The sequence below is a fragment of the Panulirus ornatus genome, chromosome 9 (assembly GCF_036320965.1).
Source record: "Panulirus ornatus isolate Po-2019 chromosome 9, ASM3632096v1, whole genome shotgun sequence".
NCBI lineage: Eukaryota > Metazoa > Arthropoda > Malacostraca > Decapoda > Palinuridae > Panulirus > Panulirus ornatus.
This window is the reverse complement of record NC_092232.1, coordinates 31,087,731-31,104,943: the sequence shown is the minus strand read 5'-3', so window position 1 is coordinate 31,104,943 and position 17,213 is coordinate 31,087,731. Positions and strand designations below refer to the sequence as shown.

The following is a 17,213-nucleotide window of genomic DNA, read 5'->3' as shown; positions in this document are numbered from 1 at the left end:
TATTGTCCAACACCTGGGGTCTGGTGTACCCCTGGTATTGTCCAACACCTGGGGTCTGGTGTACCCTGGTATTGTCCAACACCTGGGGTCTGGTGTACCCCTGGTATTGTCCAACACCTGGGGTCTGGTGTACCCCTGGTATTGTCCAACACCTGGGGTCTGGTGTACCCTGGTATTGTCCAACACCTGGGGTCTGGTGTACAGTTGGTATTGTCCAACACCTGGGGTCTGGTGTACCCCTGGTATTGTCCAACACCTGGGGTCTGGTGTACCCCTGTTATTGTCCAACACCTGGGGTCTGGTGTACAGCTGGTATTGTCCAACACCTGGGGTCTGGTGTACCCCTGGTATTGTCCAACACCTGGGGTCTGGTGTACCCCTGGTATTGTCCAACACCTGGGGTCTGGTGTACCCCTGGTATTGTCCAACACCTGGGGTCTGGTGTACAGTTGGTATTGTCCAACACCTGGGTCTGGTGTACCCCTGGTATTGTCCAACACCTGGGGTCTGGTGTACCCCTGGTATTGTCCAACACCTGGGGTCTGGTGTACAGCTGGTATTGTCCAACACCTGGGGTCTGGTGTACCCCTGGTATTGTCCAACACCTGGGGTCTGGTGTACCCCTGGTATTGTCCAACACCTGGGGTCTGGTGTACCCCTGGTATTGTCCAACACCTGGGGTCTGGTGTACCCCTGGTATTGTCCAACACCTGGGGTCTGGTGTACCCCTGGTATTGTCCAACACCTGGGGTCTGGTGTACCCCTGGTATTGTCCAACACCTGGGGTCTGGTGTACCCCTGGTATTGTCCAACACCTGGGGTCTGGTGTACCCCTGGTATTGTCCAACACCTGGGGTCTGGTGTACCCCTGGTATTGTCCAACACCTGGGGTCTGGGTGTACCCCTGTTATTGTCCAACACCTGGGGTCTGGTGTACCCCTGGTATTGTCCAACACCTGGGGTCTGGTGTACCCCTGGTATTGTCCAACACCTGGGGTCTGGTGTACCCCTGGTATTGTCCAACACCTGGGGTCTGGTGTACCCCTGGTATTGTCCAACACCTGGGGTCTGGTGTACCCCTGGTATTGTCCAACACCTGGGGTCTGGTGTAACCCTGGTTATTGTCCAACACCTGGGGTCTGGTGTACCCTGGTATTGTCCAACACCTGGGGTCTGGTGTACCCCTGGTATTGTCCAACACCTGGGGTCTGGTGTACACTGGTATTGTCCAACACCTGGGGTCCTGGTGTACAGCTGGTATTGTTCCAACACCTGGGGGTCTGGTGTACAGCTGTTATTGTCCAACACCTGGGGTCTGGTGTACCCCTGGTATTGTCCAACACCTGGGGTCTGGTGTACCCTGGTATTGGTCCAACACCTTGGGGTCTGGTGTACAGCTGGTATGTCCAACACCTGGGGTCTGGTGTACCCCTGGTATTGTCCAACACCTGGGGTCTGGTGTACAGCTGGTATTGTCCAACACCTGGGGTCTGGTGTACCCCTGGTATTGTCCAACACCTGGGGTCTGGTGTACCCCTGGTATTGTCCAACACCTGGGGTCTGGTGTACCCCTGGTATTGTCCAACACCTGGGGTCTGGTGTTCCCAACACTCATGTGTTTAAAGTATCGTTTTAAAAATATTTCTTTTTATTATTCTTATAATATATACAGTGATACCGAACGTTGACATATTTAGCTATTATGATAATTATAACTGTATATGAATGTGTATGTGTGTGTGTTTAGGTCGGTTATTTTCCCGTGATGTGTGTGTGTGTGTGTGTGTGTGTGTGTGTGTGTGGAGGTCGGTTATTTTCCCGTGATGTGTGTGTGTGTGTGTGTGTGTGTGTGTGTGGAGGTCGGTTATTTTCCCGTGATGTCGATACCGAACATGGAGGCGATCAGTTGGGCCCAGAGGTCTCCATGTTTCTTCTGCAGGAGCGTCATGGCTCTGGTCATCTCCTCTCGCTCCTCCGGTGTACACATGGTGTCTGGGCACACACCGAAGTTCCTCATGGTGGCCATGGCGCGCTCTGAAAACACCACAACACTTCTTGTTACTCTCATGAACGAAATGTATATGGACGGAAAGATCATATACATTGTTGTTACTCTCATGAACGAAATGTATATGGACGGAAAGATCATATACATTGTTGTTACTCTCATGAACGAAATGTATATGGACGGAAAGATCATAAACATTGTTGACTCCTAACAAATGTTGGCAAGGTCAGGATTCCTTACATAATTAACTATGAGTTCACTGGATATGACAATCTGTACTGTGTACTCTCACCGAGTACGTCGGTCCAGCCCTGGAAGTCGGTCACCTGTAGCATGACGGTCAGCCGGAGAATACAGGTACCTGATAATCGGTACAGCGGAGCATATGTGTCACCCTGAACGAAATGTATATGGAGATGAAGTCCTACACTTGTGTACTCTCCAGTGGAGCACGACGTCAGCCCTGGACATACGTCAACCTGGGCATACGCTCACCGAGCGTCGGTCATGCCGTGAAAGATCACAATTCGTGTCACCTAGACGAAATGTATATGGCACGGAAAGACTCATAACATGTGTTATCCCTGAGAAATGTATATGGACGAAAGTCAATCATGTTGTTACTCTATGTACGAACTGTTATGACGGAAGATCCACCGATGCGACCCCACTGTGTGGCAAGGTCAGGTTCCTCTACTAAATACTAGGGTTCACTGGATCATGTCTGTACTGTGTACGTCGGTCCAGCCCTGGAGTACGTCGGTCCAGCCCTGGAGTACGTCGGTCCAGCCCTGGAGCATGACGGTCCAGCCCTGGAGAATGACAGTCCACACCTGGAGTACGTCGGTCCAGCCCTGGAGCATGACGGTCCAGCCCTGGAGCGCGGTCAGCCTGGAGCATGACGTCAGCCTGGAGCATGACGTCCAGCCCTGGAGCACGTCGGTTCCAGCCCTGGAGCACGACGGTCCAGCCCTGGAGCACGACCGTCCAGCCCTGGAGCATGACGGTCCAGCCCTGGAGCATGACCGTCCAGCCCTGGAGCACGTCGGTCCAGCCCTGGAGCATGACGGTCCAGCTCTGGAGCACGACCGTCCAGCCCTGGAGCACGTCGGCCCAGCCCTGAAGCATGACGGTCCAGCCCTGGAGCACGACCGTCCAACCCTGGAGCACGTCGGTCCAGCCCTGGAACATGACCGTCCAGCTCTGGAGCACGACCGTCCAGCCCTGGAGCACGCCGGTCCAGCCCTGGAGCACGTCGGTCCAGCCCTGGACCATGACGGTCCAGCCCTGGAGCACAACCGTCCAGCCCTGGAGCACGTCGGTCCAGCCCTGGAGCACGTCGGTCCAGCCCTGGAGCATGACGGTCCAGCCCTGGAGCATGACCGTCCAGCCCTGGAGCACGTCGGTCCAGCCCTGGAGCGCGTCGGTCCAGCCCTGGAGCATGACAGTCCGGCCCTGGAGCACGACCGTCCAGCCCTGGAGCATGACGGTCCATCCCTGGAGCACAACCGTCCAGCCCTGGAGCACGTCGGTCCAGCCCTGGAGCGCGTCGGTCCAGCCCTGGAGCATGACAGTCCGGCCCTGGAGCACGACCGTCCAGCCCTGGAGCATGACGGTCCATCCCTGGAGCACAACCGTCCAGCCCTGGAGCACGTCGGTCCAGCCCTGGAACGCGTCGGTCCAGCCCTGGAGCACAACCGTCCAGCCCTGGAGCACGTCGGTCCAGCCCTGGACCATGACGGTCCAGCCCTGGAGCACAACCGTCCAGCCCTGGAGCACGTCAGTCCTGCCCCGGAGCACGACGGTCCAGCCCTGGAGTACGTCGGTCCAGCCCTGGAGCACGACCGTCCAGCCCTGGAGCATGACGGTCCAGCCCTGGAGCATGACAGTCCATCCCTGGAGCACAATCGTCCAGCCCTGGAGCACGTCGGTCCAGCCCTGGAGCATGACGGTCCAGCCCTGGAGCACGTCAGTCCAGCCCTGGAGCATGACAGTCCAGCCCTGGAGCACGTCGGTCCAGCCCTGGAGCACGACCGTCCAGCCCTGGAGCATGACGGTCCAGCCCTGGAGCATGACGGTCCAGCCCTGGAGCGCGTCGGTCTAGCCCTGGATCACAACCGTCCAGCCCTGGAGCATGACAGTCCGGCCCTGGAGCACGACCGTCCAGCCCTGGAGCATGACGGTCCATCCCTGGAGCACAACCGTCCAGCCCTGGAGCACGTCGGTCCAGCCCTGGAGCATGACGGTCCAGCCCTGGAGCACGACCGTCCAGCCCTGGAGCACGTCGGTCCAGCCCTGGAGTACGACCGTCCAGCCCTGGAGCACGACGGTCCAGCCCTGGAGCACGTACCATCATACACAAGGGTCGTACCATCGTACACGGATCGTACTATCATTCACAAGGGTCGCACCATCACACACAAGGGTCGTACCATCATACACAAGGGTCGTACCATCGTACACAAGGGTCGTACCATCATACACAAGGGTCGTACCATCGTACACAAGGGTCGCACCATCATACACAAGGGTCGCACCATCATACACAATGGTCGCACCATCATACACAGGGGTCGTACCATCATACACAGGGGTCGCACCATCATACACAAGGGTCGTACCATCATACACAAGGGTCGCACCATCATACACAAGGGTCGTACCATCATACACAAGGGTCGCACCATCATACACAAGGGTCGCACCATCATACACAAGGGTCGTACCATCATACACAAGGGTCGTACCATCGTACACGGATCGTACTATCATTCACAAGGATCGCACCATCATACACAAGGGTCGTACCATCATACACAAGAGTCGCACCATCATACACAAGGGTCGCACCATCATACACAAGGGTCGTACCATTACACACAAGGGTCGTACCATCATACACAAGGGTCGTACCATCATACACAGGGGTCGCACCATCATACACAAGGGTTGCACCATCATACACAAGGGTCGCACCATCATACACAAGGGTCGTACCATCATACACAAGGGTCGCACCATCATACACAAGGGTCGCACCATCATACACAAGGGTCGCACCATCATACACAATGGTCGTACCATCGTACACAGGGGTCGTACCATCATACACAAGGGTCGTACCATCATACACAGGGGTCGCACCATCATACACAAGGGTCGCACCATCATACACAAGGGTCGCACCATCATACACAAGGGTCGCACATAATACACAAGGGCCGCACCATCATAAACAAGGGTCGTACCATCATAAACAAGGGTCGTACCATCATACACAAGGGTCGTACCATCATACACAAGGGTCGTACCATCATACACAAGGGTCGCACCATCATACACAAGGGTCGCACCATCATACACAAGGTCGTACCATCATACACAAGGGTCGTACCATCATACACAAAGGTCGCACCATCATACACAAGGGTCGTACCATCATACACAAGGGTCGTACCATCATACACAAGGGTCGCACCATCATACACAAGGGTCGTACCATCATACACAAGGATCGCACCATCATACACAAGGGTCGTACCATCATACATAAGGGTCGTACCGTCATACACAAGGGTCGCACCATCATACACAAGGGTCGTACCATCATACACAAGGATCGTACCATCATACACAAGGGTCGTACCATCGTACACAAGGGCCGCACCATCATACACAAGGGTCGCACCATCATACACAAGGGTCGTACCATCATACACAAGGGTCGCACCATCATACACAGGGGTCGCATTATCATACACAAGGGTCGTACCATCATACACAAGGGTCGTACCATCATACACAAGGGTCGTACCATCATACACAGGGGTCGCACCATCATACACAAGGGTCGTACCATCGTACACAAGGGTCGCACCATCATACACAAGGGTCGCACCATCATACACAGGGGTCGCACTATCATACACAAGGGTCGTACCATCATACACAAGGGTCGCACCATCATACACAAGGGTCGCACCATCATACACAAGGGTCGCACATGATACACAAGGGTCGTACCATCATACACAAGGGCCGCACCATCATACACAAGGGTCGCACATAATACACAAGGGTCGCACCATCATACACAAGGGTCGTACCATCATACACAAGGGTCGCACCATCATACACAAGGGTCGTATCATCATACACAAGGGCCGCACCATCATACACAAGGGTCGCACATAATACACAAGGGCCGCACCATCATACACAAGGGTCGCACCATCATACACAAGGGTCGTACCATCGTACACAAGGGTCGCACCATCATACACAAGGGTCGTACCATCATACACAAGGGTCGTACCATCATACACAAGGGTCGTATCATCATACACAAGGGTAGTACCATCATACAGAAGGGTCGCACCATCATACACAAGGGTCGTACCATCATACACAAGGGTCGCACCATCACACAAGGGTCGTACCATCATACACAAGGGTCGTACCATCATACACAAGGGTCGTATCATCATACACAAGGGTAGTACCATCATACACAAGGGTCGCACCATCATACACAAGGGTCGTACCATCATACACAAGGGTCGCACCATCACACACAAGGGTCGTACCATCATACACAAGGGTCGCACCATCATACACAAGGGTCACACCATCATACACAAGGGTCGCACCATCATACACAAGGGTCGTACCATCATACACAAGGGTCGTACCATCATACACAAGGGTCGCACCATCATACACAAGGATCACACCATCATACACAAGGGTCGTACCATCATACACAATGGTCGTACCATCATACACAGGGGTCACACCATCATACACAAGGGTCGAACCATCATACACAAGGGTCGCACATAATACACAAGGGTCGCACCATCATACACAAGGGTCGTACCATCATACACAAGGGTCGCACCATCATACACAAGGGTCGTACCATCATACAAAAGGGTCGTACCATCATACACAAGGGTCGCACCATCATACACAAGGGTCGCACCATCATACACAAGGGTCGCACATAATACACAAAGGTCGCACCATCATACACAAGGGTCGTACCATCATACACAAGGGTCGCACCATCATACACAAGGGTCGTACCATCATACACAAGGGTCGCACCATCATACACAAGGGTCGTACCATCATACACAAGGGTCGTACCATCATACAAAAGGGTCGCACCATCATACACAGGGGTCGCACTATCATACACAAGGGTCGTACCATCATTCACAAGGGTCGCACCATCATACACATGGGTCGCACCATCATACACAAGGGTCGCACCATCATACACAAGGGTCGCACCAACACAACACAAGGGTCGCAACATCATACACAAGGGTCCCACCATCATACACAAGGGTCGTAGCATCATACACAAGGGTCGCAACATCATACACAAGGGTCGTAGCATCATACACAAGGGTCGCAACATCATACACAAGGGTCGCACCATCATACACAAGGGTCGTAGCATCATACACAAGGGTCGCAACATCATACACAAGGGTCGTACCATCATACACAGGGGTCGCACCATCATACACAAGGGTCGTAGCATCATACACAAGGGTCGTAGCATCATATACAAGGGTCGCACCATCATACACAAGGGTCGCACCATCATACACAAGGGTCGCACCATCATACACAAGGGTCGTACCATTATACACAAGGGTCACACCATCATACAGAAGGGTCGTACCATCATACACAAGGGAGGTATGATTGTGGCAGAGGATGGCAGGGTCATGCTGTAAGGGCTGGATGATGATGACCTGACCTGAAGCATCTCGGCTAGAGACGCCGCTGGTAAGGCATGGTGCACACCTGGGGCGTCTGGCGAGGTGTGGGGCGCCCCCGGTGTCAGGCTGTGTGGTACTGGGCCATTGCCACACCTCCGTCATGACAGTACCAGTAGTTGTGGCTACAACTGTTGTACAAAGTACCAGTAGTTGTGGCTACAACTGTTGTACAAAGTACCAGTAGTTGTGGCTACAACTGTTGTACAAAGTACCAGTAGTTGTGGCTACAACTGTTGTACAAAGTACCAGTAGTTGTGGCTACAACTGTTGTACAAGAACACTTACCCCTTGCGTCATCATCCCATGAGCCCGTTAACACACGGTGTGGATCGCCCAGTGTTAGCGACCTGGTTCGAGAGAGACTCACCCTTGATCTTCTTCTCCTCAGATGTGCAGGTCTTGTTCCCCAGGAAGCACTGGATGATGGCCTCCACCGTGCTCCGGTCCTCGAAGGCCTTCTCCAGGGCCTGCTTCCTGGAGAGCCTCTCTGGCGCAGAGGAGGCCAGGCCCACCAGCAGGGCCACCATCACCACCACCATCACCACCTTCATCCCCATCCTGGTGCTGGTGAGGGGGAGACAACACAGACACACGCATCAGTCAACCTTCACCATCATACATGTGGTGTGCCACCGTACCCACCACCAGCCTGGGGCGCAGCCGGGGGGGGGGGGGCAATAGGCCCCCTACCTAGATATATACATTAATCATGATGAACATATTCTTACTATTACTCTGTTACTCCCTCGAGGGGAGATATAAATGTGTATTAATGCATATATAACTGTATCAGTAATATATACACAGGTGTGTGTGTGACCAGTGATAGAACTTTGTCAGTACCACAGTTGAACATAACAATAACGTATAAGAACATGTTCTCTTCCGCCACCATCACAATAATTTGTTCATGGAACACAGCTTCCTTCAGTACTGCCATCAGTCTCATGATAAATTTACATATATATATATATATATATATATATATATATATATATATATATATATATATATATATATATATATATATATATATATATAATAGTCACTACCTTGAGAATTAGACTAATATTAATAACAGAGTCTAGCATGATAATAACTCAAAGTCCGCTGTGTTCTCCAAGTTGTGTTCAACCAACTTACCACACATGTTCTGCAGTGTTCATCATCATGATCTTAACTCCTTCCCTCCTTAGCCCAGCCCACCCTGCAGGTCATATGATTCCCCTCCTTGACTACACTTGGGATCCATGCCCCGCCCCGCCTCGCCCCGCCCCGCCCCGCCCCGCCCCGCGCGTCCTCACCTCCACCAACAACTGTTGAGGTCAGTCAAAGAAACGTTGAATGATAATATAAGTTGGTCTGGACGGTACATATGGCGCCCCTGACCTGCTCCTGGTACTGGACACGAGCCATCGCTGTCATGGGTCATATGTGGAGGGACACAGGCAGCTGGGGAGGGACACAGGCAAGTGTGGAGGGACACAGGCAAATATGGAGGGACAAAGGCAGTTGGAGAGGGACACTGTCAAGTGTGGAGGGACACAGTCAAGTGTGGAGGGATACGGGCAAGTGTGGAGGGAGGGACTTTGAGAAGAAGAGGGAGTGACATTGAAGTGTAGAGCAGAGAACAGTGAAATGCGCAAGTATAAAACAATGAAGTGAATCATTAACTTTAGAGGAAGTTAAAGCAGTGTAGGTGGAGGGAAAAGTGAAGTGTTGAGAGAAGGGAAATAAAGTGTTGAGGGAGAGAACTGTGATGTGCTGAGGGAGGGATGCTGAGTTGCAGAGGAAGGAAAAGTGAAGTGTTGAGAAAGGGACACTGAAGTGTAGAGGGAGGGGACAGTGAGGTGTGGAGGGAGGTGAGAGTGAAGTGTAGAGGATGGGAAGAATGAAGTGTAGCGGATGGGAAGAGTGAAGTGTAGAGGATGGGAAGAGTGAAGTGTAGAGGATGGGAAAAGTGAAGTGTAGTGAAGGGAAGAGTAAAGTGAAGAGGGATGAAATAGTGAAGTGTAGAGGGATGGAAAATTAAAGTGTACCATGACCAACAGTGAAATGTGAGGGAAGGTAATAGTGAAGTATAGGAGGAGGCAACAGTGAACTGTAAACAAAGGGACAGTGAAGTGTAGAGGTTGATTGTAGTGGGAGGAACAGTGAAATCTAGATGGAGGCAACGATGAGATATAACTATGGCCCATATTCAAGAACCATATATGACGGCCGGTCGACCTTGCGAATACGGCGAAGCTTCGCATCGTCGTATTGAGAACGTGGCAACATGACTCACGTCGACGCTGATTGGCTGGCTGGTATGACTATGCCATGAATTATTGGAACGTTGTAAAGGTGGCCTTCGTTAGGGGACCCCCTTGCGATGAGCAGACTTTACGGCGGAAAATAATCGTTGACAATTACATATTTTATTTTTTACATGATTATTTATACATTAAAAACACATTCGAAAATATTATTATATTATGCTAACGAGATGGGAATCCGAATAAAAGTTACAGGAAAATATTTTTTTCGAGACTGATGCGAGTCTTACCGCTACTTGAGAATGTTTTGGGCCAAACGTCATGTGGCCTAACCTCTGGCAAAACATAAACATTCTCAAATACCGGCAAGACTCGCACCAGTCTCGAAAAAAATATTTTCCTGTAACTTTTATTCGGATTCCCATCTCGTTAGCATAAGATAATAATATTTTCGAATGTGTTTAATGTATAAATAATCATGTAAGAAATAGAATATGTAATTGTCAACGATTATTTTCCGCCGTAAAGTCTGCTCATCGCAAGGGGGTCCCCTAACGAAGGCCACCTTTACAACGTTCCAATAATTCATGGCATAGTCATACCAGCCAGCCAATCAGCGTCGACGTGCGTCGTGTTGCCACGTTCTCAATACGACGATGCGAAGTTCGCCGTATTCGCGAGGTCGATCGACCGTTGTATGGTTCTTGAATATGGGCCATATAGAGGGAGGCAGAGTAAAGTGTACGTGGGAAGGGCAGATAACAGGAGACCTGATAGGCCACAACAAAGTCCTCTCAAGTTAATCGTAAATTGTGGAAAACATTGGATGGCAAAGCATGATTCTAACGTTGCTATATCTGGTTGTAACATTCCAACGTTATTACATCTGGTTGTAGCTTATTCCAACGTTATTACATCTGGTTGTAGCTTATTCTAACGTTACTACATCTGGTTGTAACATTCCAACGTTACTACATCTGGTTGTAACATTCCAACGTTACTACAGCTGGTTGTAGCTTATTCCACCATTACTACATCTGGTTGTAACATATTCCAACGTTATTACATCTGGTTGTAGCTTATTCCAACGTTACTACATCTGGTTGTAACTTATTCTAACGTTACTATATCTAGTTGTAACATTCCAACGTTACTACATCTGGTTGTAACATTCCAACGTTACTACAGCTGGTTGTAGCTTATTCCACCATTACTACATCTGGTTGTAACATATTCCAACGTTACTACATCTGGTTGTAACATTCCAACGTTACTACATCTGGTTGTAACATTCCAACGTTACTACATCTGGTTGTAACATTCCAACGTTACTACATCTGGTTGTAGCTTATTCCAACGTTACTACATCTGGTTGTAACATTCCAACGTTACTACATCTGGTTGTAGCTTATTCCACCATTACTACATCTGGTTGTAATATATTCCAACGTTACATCTGGTTGTAGCTTTCCCGCCATTACTACATCTGGTTGTAGCTTATTCCAGTGTTAGTACACATCTAATTGTAGCTTATTCTAATGTTACTACACATCTGGTTGTAACTTATTCCAATGTCACTACATCTGGTTGTAGCTTATTCCAACGTTACTACATCTGGTTGTAACATTCCAACGTTACTACATCTGGTTGTAGCTTATTCCACCATTACTACATCTGGTTGTAATATATTCCAACGTTACATCTGGTTGTAGCTTTCCCGCCATTACTACATCTGGTTGTAGCTTATTCCAGTGTTAGTACACATCTAATTGTAGCTTATTCTAATGTTACTACACATCTGGTTGTAACTTATTCCAATGTCACTACATCTGGTTGTAGCTTATTTCAATGTTGCTACACATATAGTTGTAGCTTATTCCAGTGTTACAACACATCTTGTTGTAGCTTATTCCAATGTTGCTACACATATAGTTGTAGCTTATTCCAGTGTTACTACACATCTGGTTGTAGCTTATTCCAGTGTTACTACACATCTGGTTGTAGCTTATTCCAGTGTTACTACACATCTGGTTGTAGCTTATTCCAGTGTTACTACACATCTGGTTGTAGCTTATTCCAGTGTTACTACACGTCTGGTTGTAGCTTAATACAGTGTTACTACACACTGGTTGTAACTTTCCAACGTTACTACATCTGGTTGTAGCTTATTCCACCATTACTACATCTGGTTGTAACTTATTCCAGTGTTAGTACACATCTAATTGTAGCTTATTCTAATGTTACTACACATCTGGTTGTAACTTATTCCAGTGTTACTACACATCTGGTTGTAGCTTATTCCAACGTTACTACATCTGTTGTAGCTTATTCCACCATTACTACATCTGGTTGTAACATTCCAACGTTATTACATCTGGTTGTAGCTTATTTCAATGTTGCTACACATATAGTTGTAGCTTATTCCAGTGTTAGTACACATCTAATTGTAGCTTATTCTAATGTTACTACACATCTGGTTGTAACATTCCAACGTTACTACATCTGGTTGTAACTTATTCCAGTGTTACTACACATCTGGTTGTAACTTATTCCAGTGTTACTACACATCTGGTTGTAACTTATTCCAGTGTTACTACACATCTGGTTGTAACATTCCAACGTTACTACATCTGGTTGTAACTTATTCCAGTGTTACTACACATCTGGTTGTAACTTATTCCAGTGTTACTACACATCTGGTTGTAACTTATTCCAGTGTTACTACACATCTGGTTGTAACATTCCAACGTTACTACATCTGGTTGTAGCTTATTCCAGTGTTACTACACATCTGGTTGTAACTTATTCCAGTGTTACTACACATCTGGTTGTAACATTCCAACGTTACTACATCTGGTTGTAGCTTATTCCAGTGTTAGTACACATCTAATTGTAGCTTATTCTAATGTTACTACACATCTGGTTGTAGCTTATTTCAATGTTGCTACACATATAGTTGTAGCTTATTCCAGTGTTACTACACATCTGGTTGTAACATTCCAACGTTACTACATCTGGTTGTAACATTCCAACGTTACTACATCTGGTTGTAACATTCCAACGTTATTACATCTGGTTGTAGCTTATTCCACCATTACTACATCTGGTTGTAACATTCCAACGTTACTACATCTGGTTGTAGCTTATTCCACCATTACTACATCTGGTTGTAACATTCCAACGTTACTACATCTGGTTGTAGCTTATTCCACCATTACTACATCTGGTTGTAGCTTATTCCAACGTTACTACATCTGTTGTAGCTTATTCCAGTGTTACTACACATCTGGTTGTAGCTTATTCCACCATTACTACATCTGGTTGTAGCTTATTCCAACGTTACTACATCTGGTTGTAGCTTATTCCAGTGTTACTACACATCTGGTTGTAACATTCCAACGTTACTACATCTGGTTGTAGCTTATTCCACCATTACTACATCTGGTTGTAGCTTATTCCACCATTACTACATCTGGTTGTAGCTTATTCCACCATTACTACATCTGGTTGTAGCTTATTCCACCATTACTACATCTGGTTGTAGCTTATTCCAGTGTTACTACACATCTGGTTGTAGCTTATTCCACCATTACTACATCTGGTTGTAGCTTATTCCACCATTACTACATCTGGTTGTAGCTTATTCCAGTGTTACTACACATCTGGTTGTAACATTCCAACGTTACTACATCTGGTTGTAGCTTATTCCACCATTACTACATCTGGTTGTAGCTTATTCCAGTGTTACTACACATCTGGTTGTAACTTTCCAACGTTACTACATCTGGTTGTAACATTCCAACGTTATTACATCTGGTTGTAGCTTATTCCAACGTTACTACATCTGGTTGTAACTTTCCAACGTTACTACATCTGGTTGTAGCTTATTTCAATGTTGCTACACATATAGTTGTAGCTTATTCCACCATTACTACATCTGGTTGTAGCTTATTCCAACGTTACTACATCTGGTTGTAGCATTCCAACGTTACTACATCTGGTTGTAGCTTATTCCACCATTACTACATCTGGTTGTAGCTTATTCCACCATTACTACATCTGGTTGTAGCTTATTCCAGTGTTACTACACATCTGTTGTAGTCTGAGCAGACTCTTCTCATCTGTAGCTGATCAGTCCCTTCCCATCTGTAGCTGATTAGTTCCTTCTCATCTGTAGCTGATCAGACCCTTCTCGTCTGTAGCTGATCTGACCCTTCTCATCTGTATCTGGTCAGTTCCTTCTCATCTGTAGCTGATCAGTCCCTTCTCATTTGTAGCTGATCAAACCCTTCTCATCTGTAGCTGACCACTCCATTCTCATCTGTAGTTGATCAGTCCCTTCTCATGTGTAGCTGATCAGTCCCTTCTCATCTGTAGCTGATCAGTTCCTTCTCTGTAGCTGATCAGTCCCTTCTCATTTGTAGCTGATCAGACCCTTCTCATCTGTAGCTGATCAGTCCCTTCTCATCTGTAGCTGATCAGTCCCTTCTCACTGTTGCTGATCAATCCTTTCTCGTGCTTAGCTGACCAGTCCCTTGTCATCGGTAACTATTCAGGCCTTCCCCACCTGTAGCTGTTCAGTCCCTTCTCATCTGTAGCTGATGAGACCCTTCTCATCTGCAGCTGGTCAGACCTTCTCATCTGTAGCTGATAAGACCCTGTAGCTGATCAGATCCTTTCTATCTCTAGCTGATCAGTTCCTTCTCATCTGTGGCTGATGAGTCCCTTCTCATCTGTAGCTGATCAGTCCCTTCTCATCTGTAGCTGATCACACCCTTCTCATCTGTGGCTGATCACCCCCTTCTCATTTGTAGCTGATCAGTCCCTTTTCATCTGTAGCTGATCACACCCTTCTCATCTGTGGCTGATCATCCCCTTCTCATCTGTAGCTGATCAGTCCCTTCTCATATGTAGCTGATCATTCTCTTGTCATCTGTAGCTGATGAGACCCTTCTCATTGTAGTTGGTCAGACCTTTTCATTTGTAGCTGATCAGTTCCTTCCCATCTGTAGCTGATCAGTTCCTTCCCATCTGTAGCTGATCAGACACTTCTCATCTGATTAGATACAGATGAAATGAATCTAATCAGCTACGTATAAAAAGGAACTGATCAGCTACAGAGAAGGTCTGATCAGCTGCAGATGAGAAGGAACTGATCAGCTACAGATGAGAAGGGGCTGACCAGCTACAGATGAGAAGGGTCTGATCAGCTACAGATGAGAAGAAACTGATCAGCTACAGATGAGAAGGGACTGATCAGTTACAGATGAAAAGGTTCTGATCAACTACAGATGAGAAGGGTCCGACCAGCTACAGATGAGAAAGGACTGATCAGCTACAGATGAGAAGAAACTGATCAGCTACAGATGAGAAGGGACTGATCAGTTACAGATGAAAAGGTTCTGATCAGCTACAGATGAGAAGGGTCCGACCAGCTACAGATGAGAAAGGACTGATCAGCTACAGATGAAAAGGGTCTGATCAGCTACATATAAGATGGGTATGATCAGCTAGAGATAAGTGCCTGATAAGCTACAGATAAGGGTCTCACCAGCTGCAGGACACAATCATAAACTGACTAACAGAAAGTTGGACTTCGAATCAGGCGAAAACCACTGCCGTCAACACTGTGTTCAAGATGATGAAGTGGAGAAAACCTGTGAATATTGAGAGCAAAAAGATGAATAAGACAAGATTTTACATGATGAACAAGAGGCTAAGAGATAACGCCCTACATGTGAAGAGATAACGCCTCACATGTGAAGAGATAACGCCACGAATGTGAAGAGATAACGCTCCACATGTGAAGAGATAACGCCCCACATGTGAAGAGATAACGCCCCACATGTGAAGAGATAACGCCCCACATGTGAAGAGATAACGCCCCACATGTGAAGTATTAACGCCCCACATGTGAAGTATTAACGCCCCACAAGTGAAGAGATAACGCCCCACATGTGACGAGATAACGCCCCACATGTGAAGAGATAACGCCCCGCATGTGAAGAGATAACGCCCCGCATGTGAAGAGATAACGCCCCACATGTGAAGAGATAACGCCCCACATGTGAAGAGATAACGCCCCACATGTGAAGATATAAGGCCCCACATGTGAAGAGATAACGCCCCACATGTGAAGAGATGACGCCCCACATGTGAAGAGATAACGCCCCACATGTGAAGAGATAACGCCCTACAAGTGAAGAGATAACGCCCCACATGTGACGAGATAACGCCCCACATGTGAAGAGATAACGCCCCACATGTGAAGAGATAACGCCCCGCATGTGAAGAGATAACGCCCCACATGTGAAGAGATAACGCCCCGCATGTGAAGAGATCACGCCCCACATGTGAAGATATAACGCCCCACATGTGAAGAGATAACGCCCCACATGTGAAGAGATGACGCCCCACATGTGAAGAGATAACGCCCCACATGTGAAGAGATAACGCCCCACAAGTGAAGAGATAACGCCCCACATGTGAAGAGATAACGCCCCACATGTGAAGAGATAACGCCCCACAAGTGAAGAGATAACGCCCCACATGTGAAGAGATAACGCCCCACAAGTGGAGAGATTAACGCCCTACATGTGAAGAGATAACGCCCCACATGTGAAGAGATAACGCCCCACATGTGAAGAGCAATGAAGAACGCCCCACATGTGAAGAGATAACGCCCCACAAGTGAGAGATAACGCCCCACATGTGAAGAGATAACGCCCCACAAGTGGAGAGATAACGCCCCACATGTGAAGAGATAACGCCCCACATGTGAAGAGATAACGCCCCACAAGTGGAGAGATAACGCCCCACATGTGAAGAGATAACGCCCCACAAGTGGAGAGATTAACGCCCCACATGTGAAGAGATAACGCCCCACATGTGAAGAGATAACGCCCCACATGTGAAGAGATAACGCCCACATGTGAAGAGATAACGCCCCACATGTGAAGAGATAACGCCCCACATGTGAAGAGATAACGCCCCACATGTGAAGAGATAACGCCCCACATGTGAAGAGATAACGCCCCACATGTGAAGAGATAACGCCCCACAAGTGAAGAGATAACGCCCCACATGTGAAGAGATAACGCCCCACATGTGAAGAGATAACGCCCCACATGTGAAGAGATAACGCCCCAC

General features: G+C 48.2%; 1 protein-coding gene across 1 annotated transcript; it reads right to left on the bottom strand.

Annotated features, from left to right (window-relative positions):
- Positions 1-1,630: 1,630 nt before the first annotated feature.
- LOC139750106 (uncharacterized) lies at positions 1,631-8,398 on the bottom strand. The gene is made up of 2 exons (XM_071664449.1): positions 8,174-8,398; positions 1,631-2,034 (listed from the first exon to the last, which is right to left on the bottom strand). Exons 1-2 carry the CDS (start codon positions 8,361-8,363, stop codon positions 1,865-1,867), a joined length of 360 nt encoding a protein of 119 aa, XP_071520550.1. The 5' UTR covers positions 8,364-8,398; the 3' UTR covers positions 1,631-1,864.
- Between the last annotated feature and the right edge of the window lie 8,815 nt (positions 8,399-17,213).

What these genes read in the sequence shown, in the direction of transcription:
- LOC139750106 (XM_071664449.1), bottom strand. Translation starts at nt 8,363, where the DNA reads ATGGGGATGAAGGTGGTGATGGTGGTGGTGATGGTGGCCCTGCTGGTG. An exon ending in TGAGGAGAAGAAGATCAAGG is followed by an intron (nt 2,035 to 8,173) that starts GTGAGTCTCTCT and finishes TGGTGTTTTCAG; the next exon opens with AGCGCGCCATGGCCACCATG.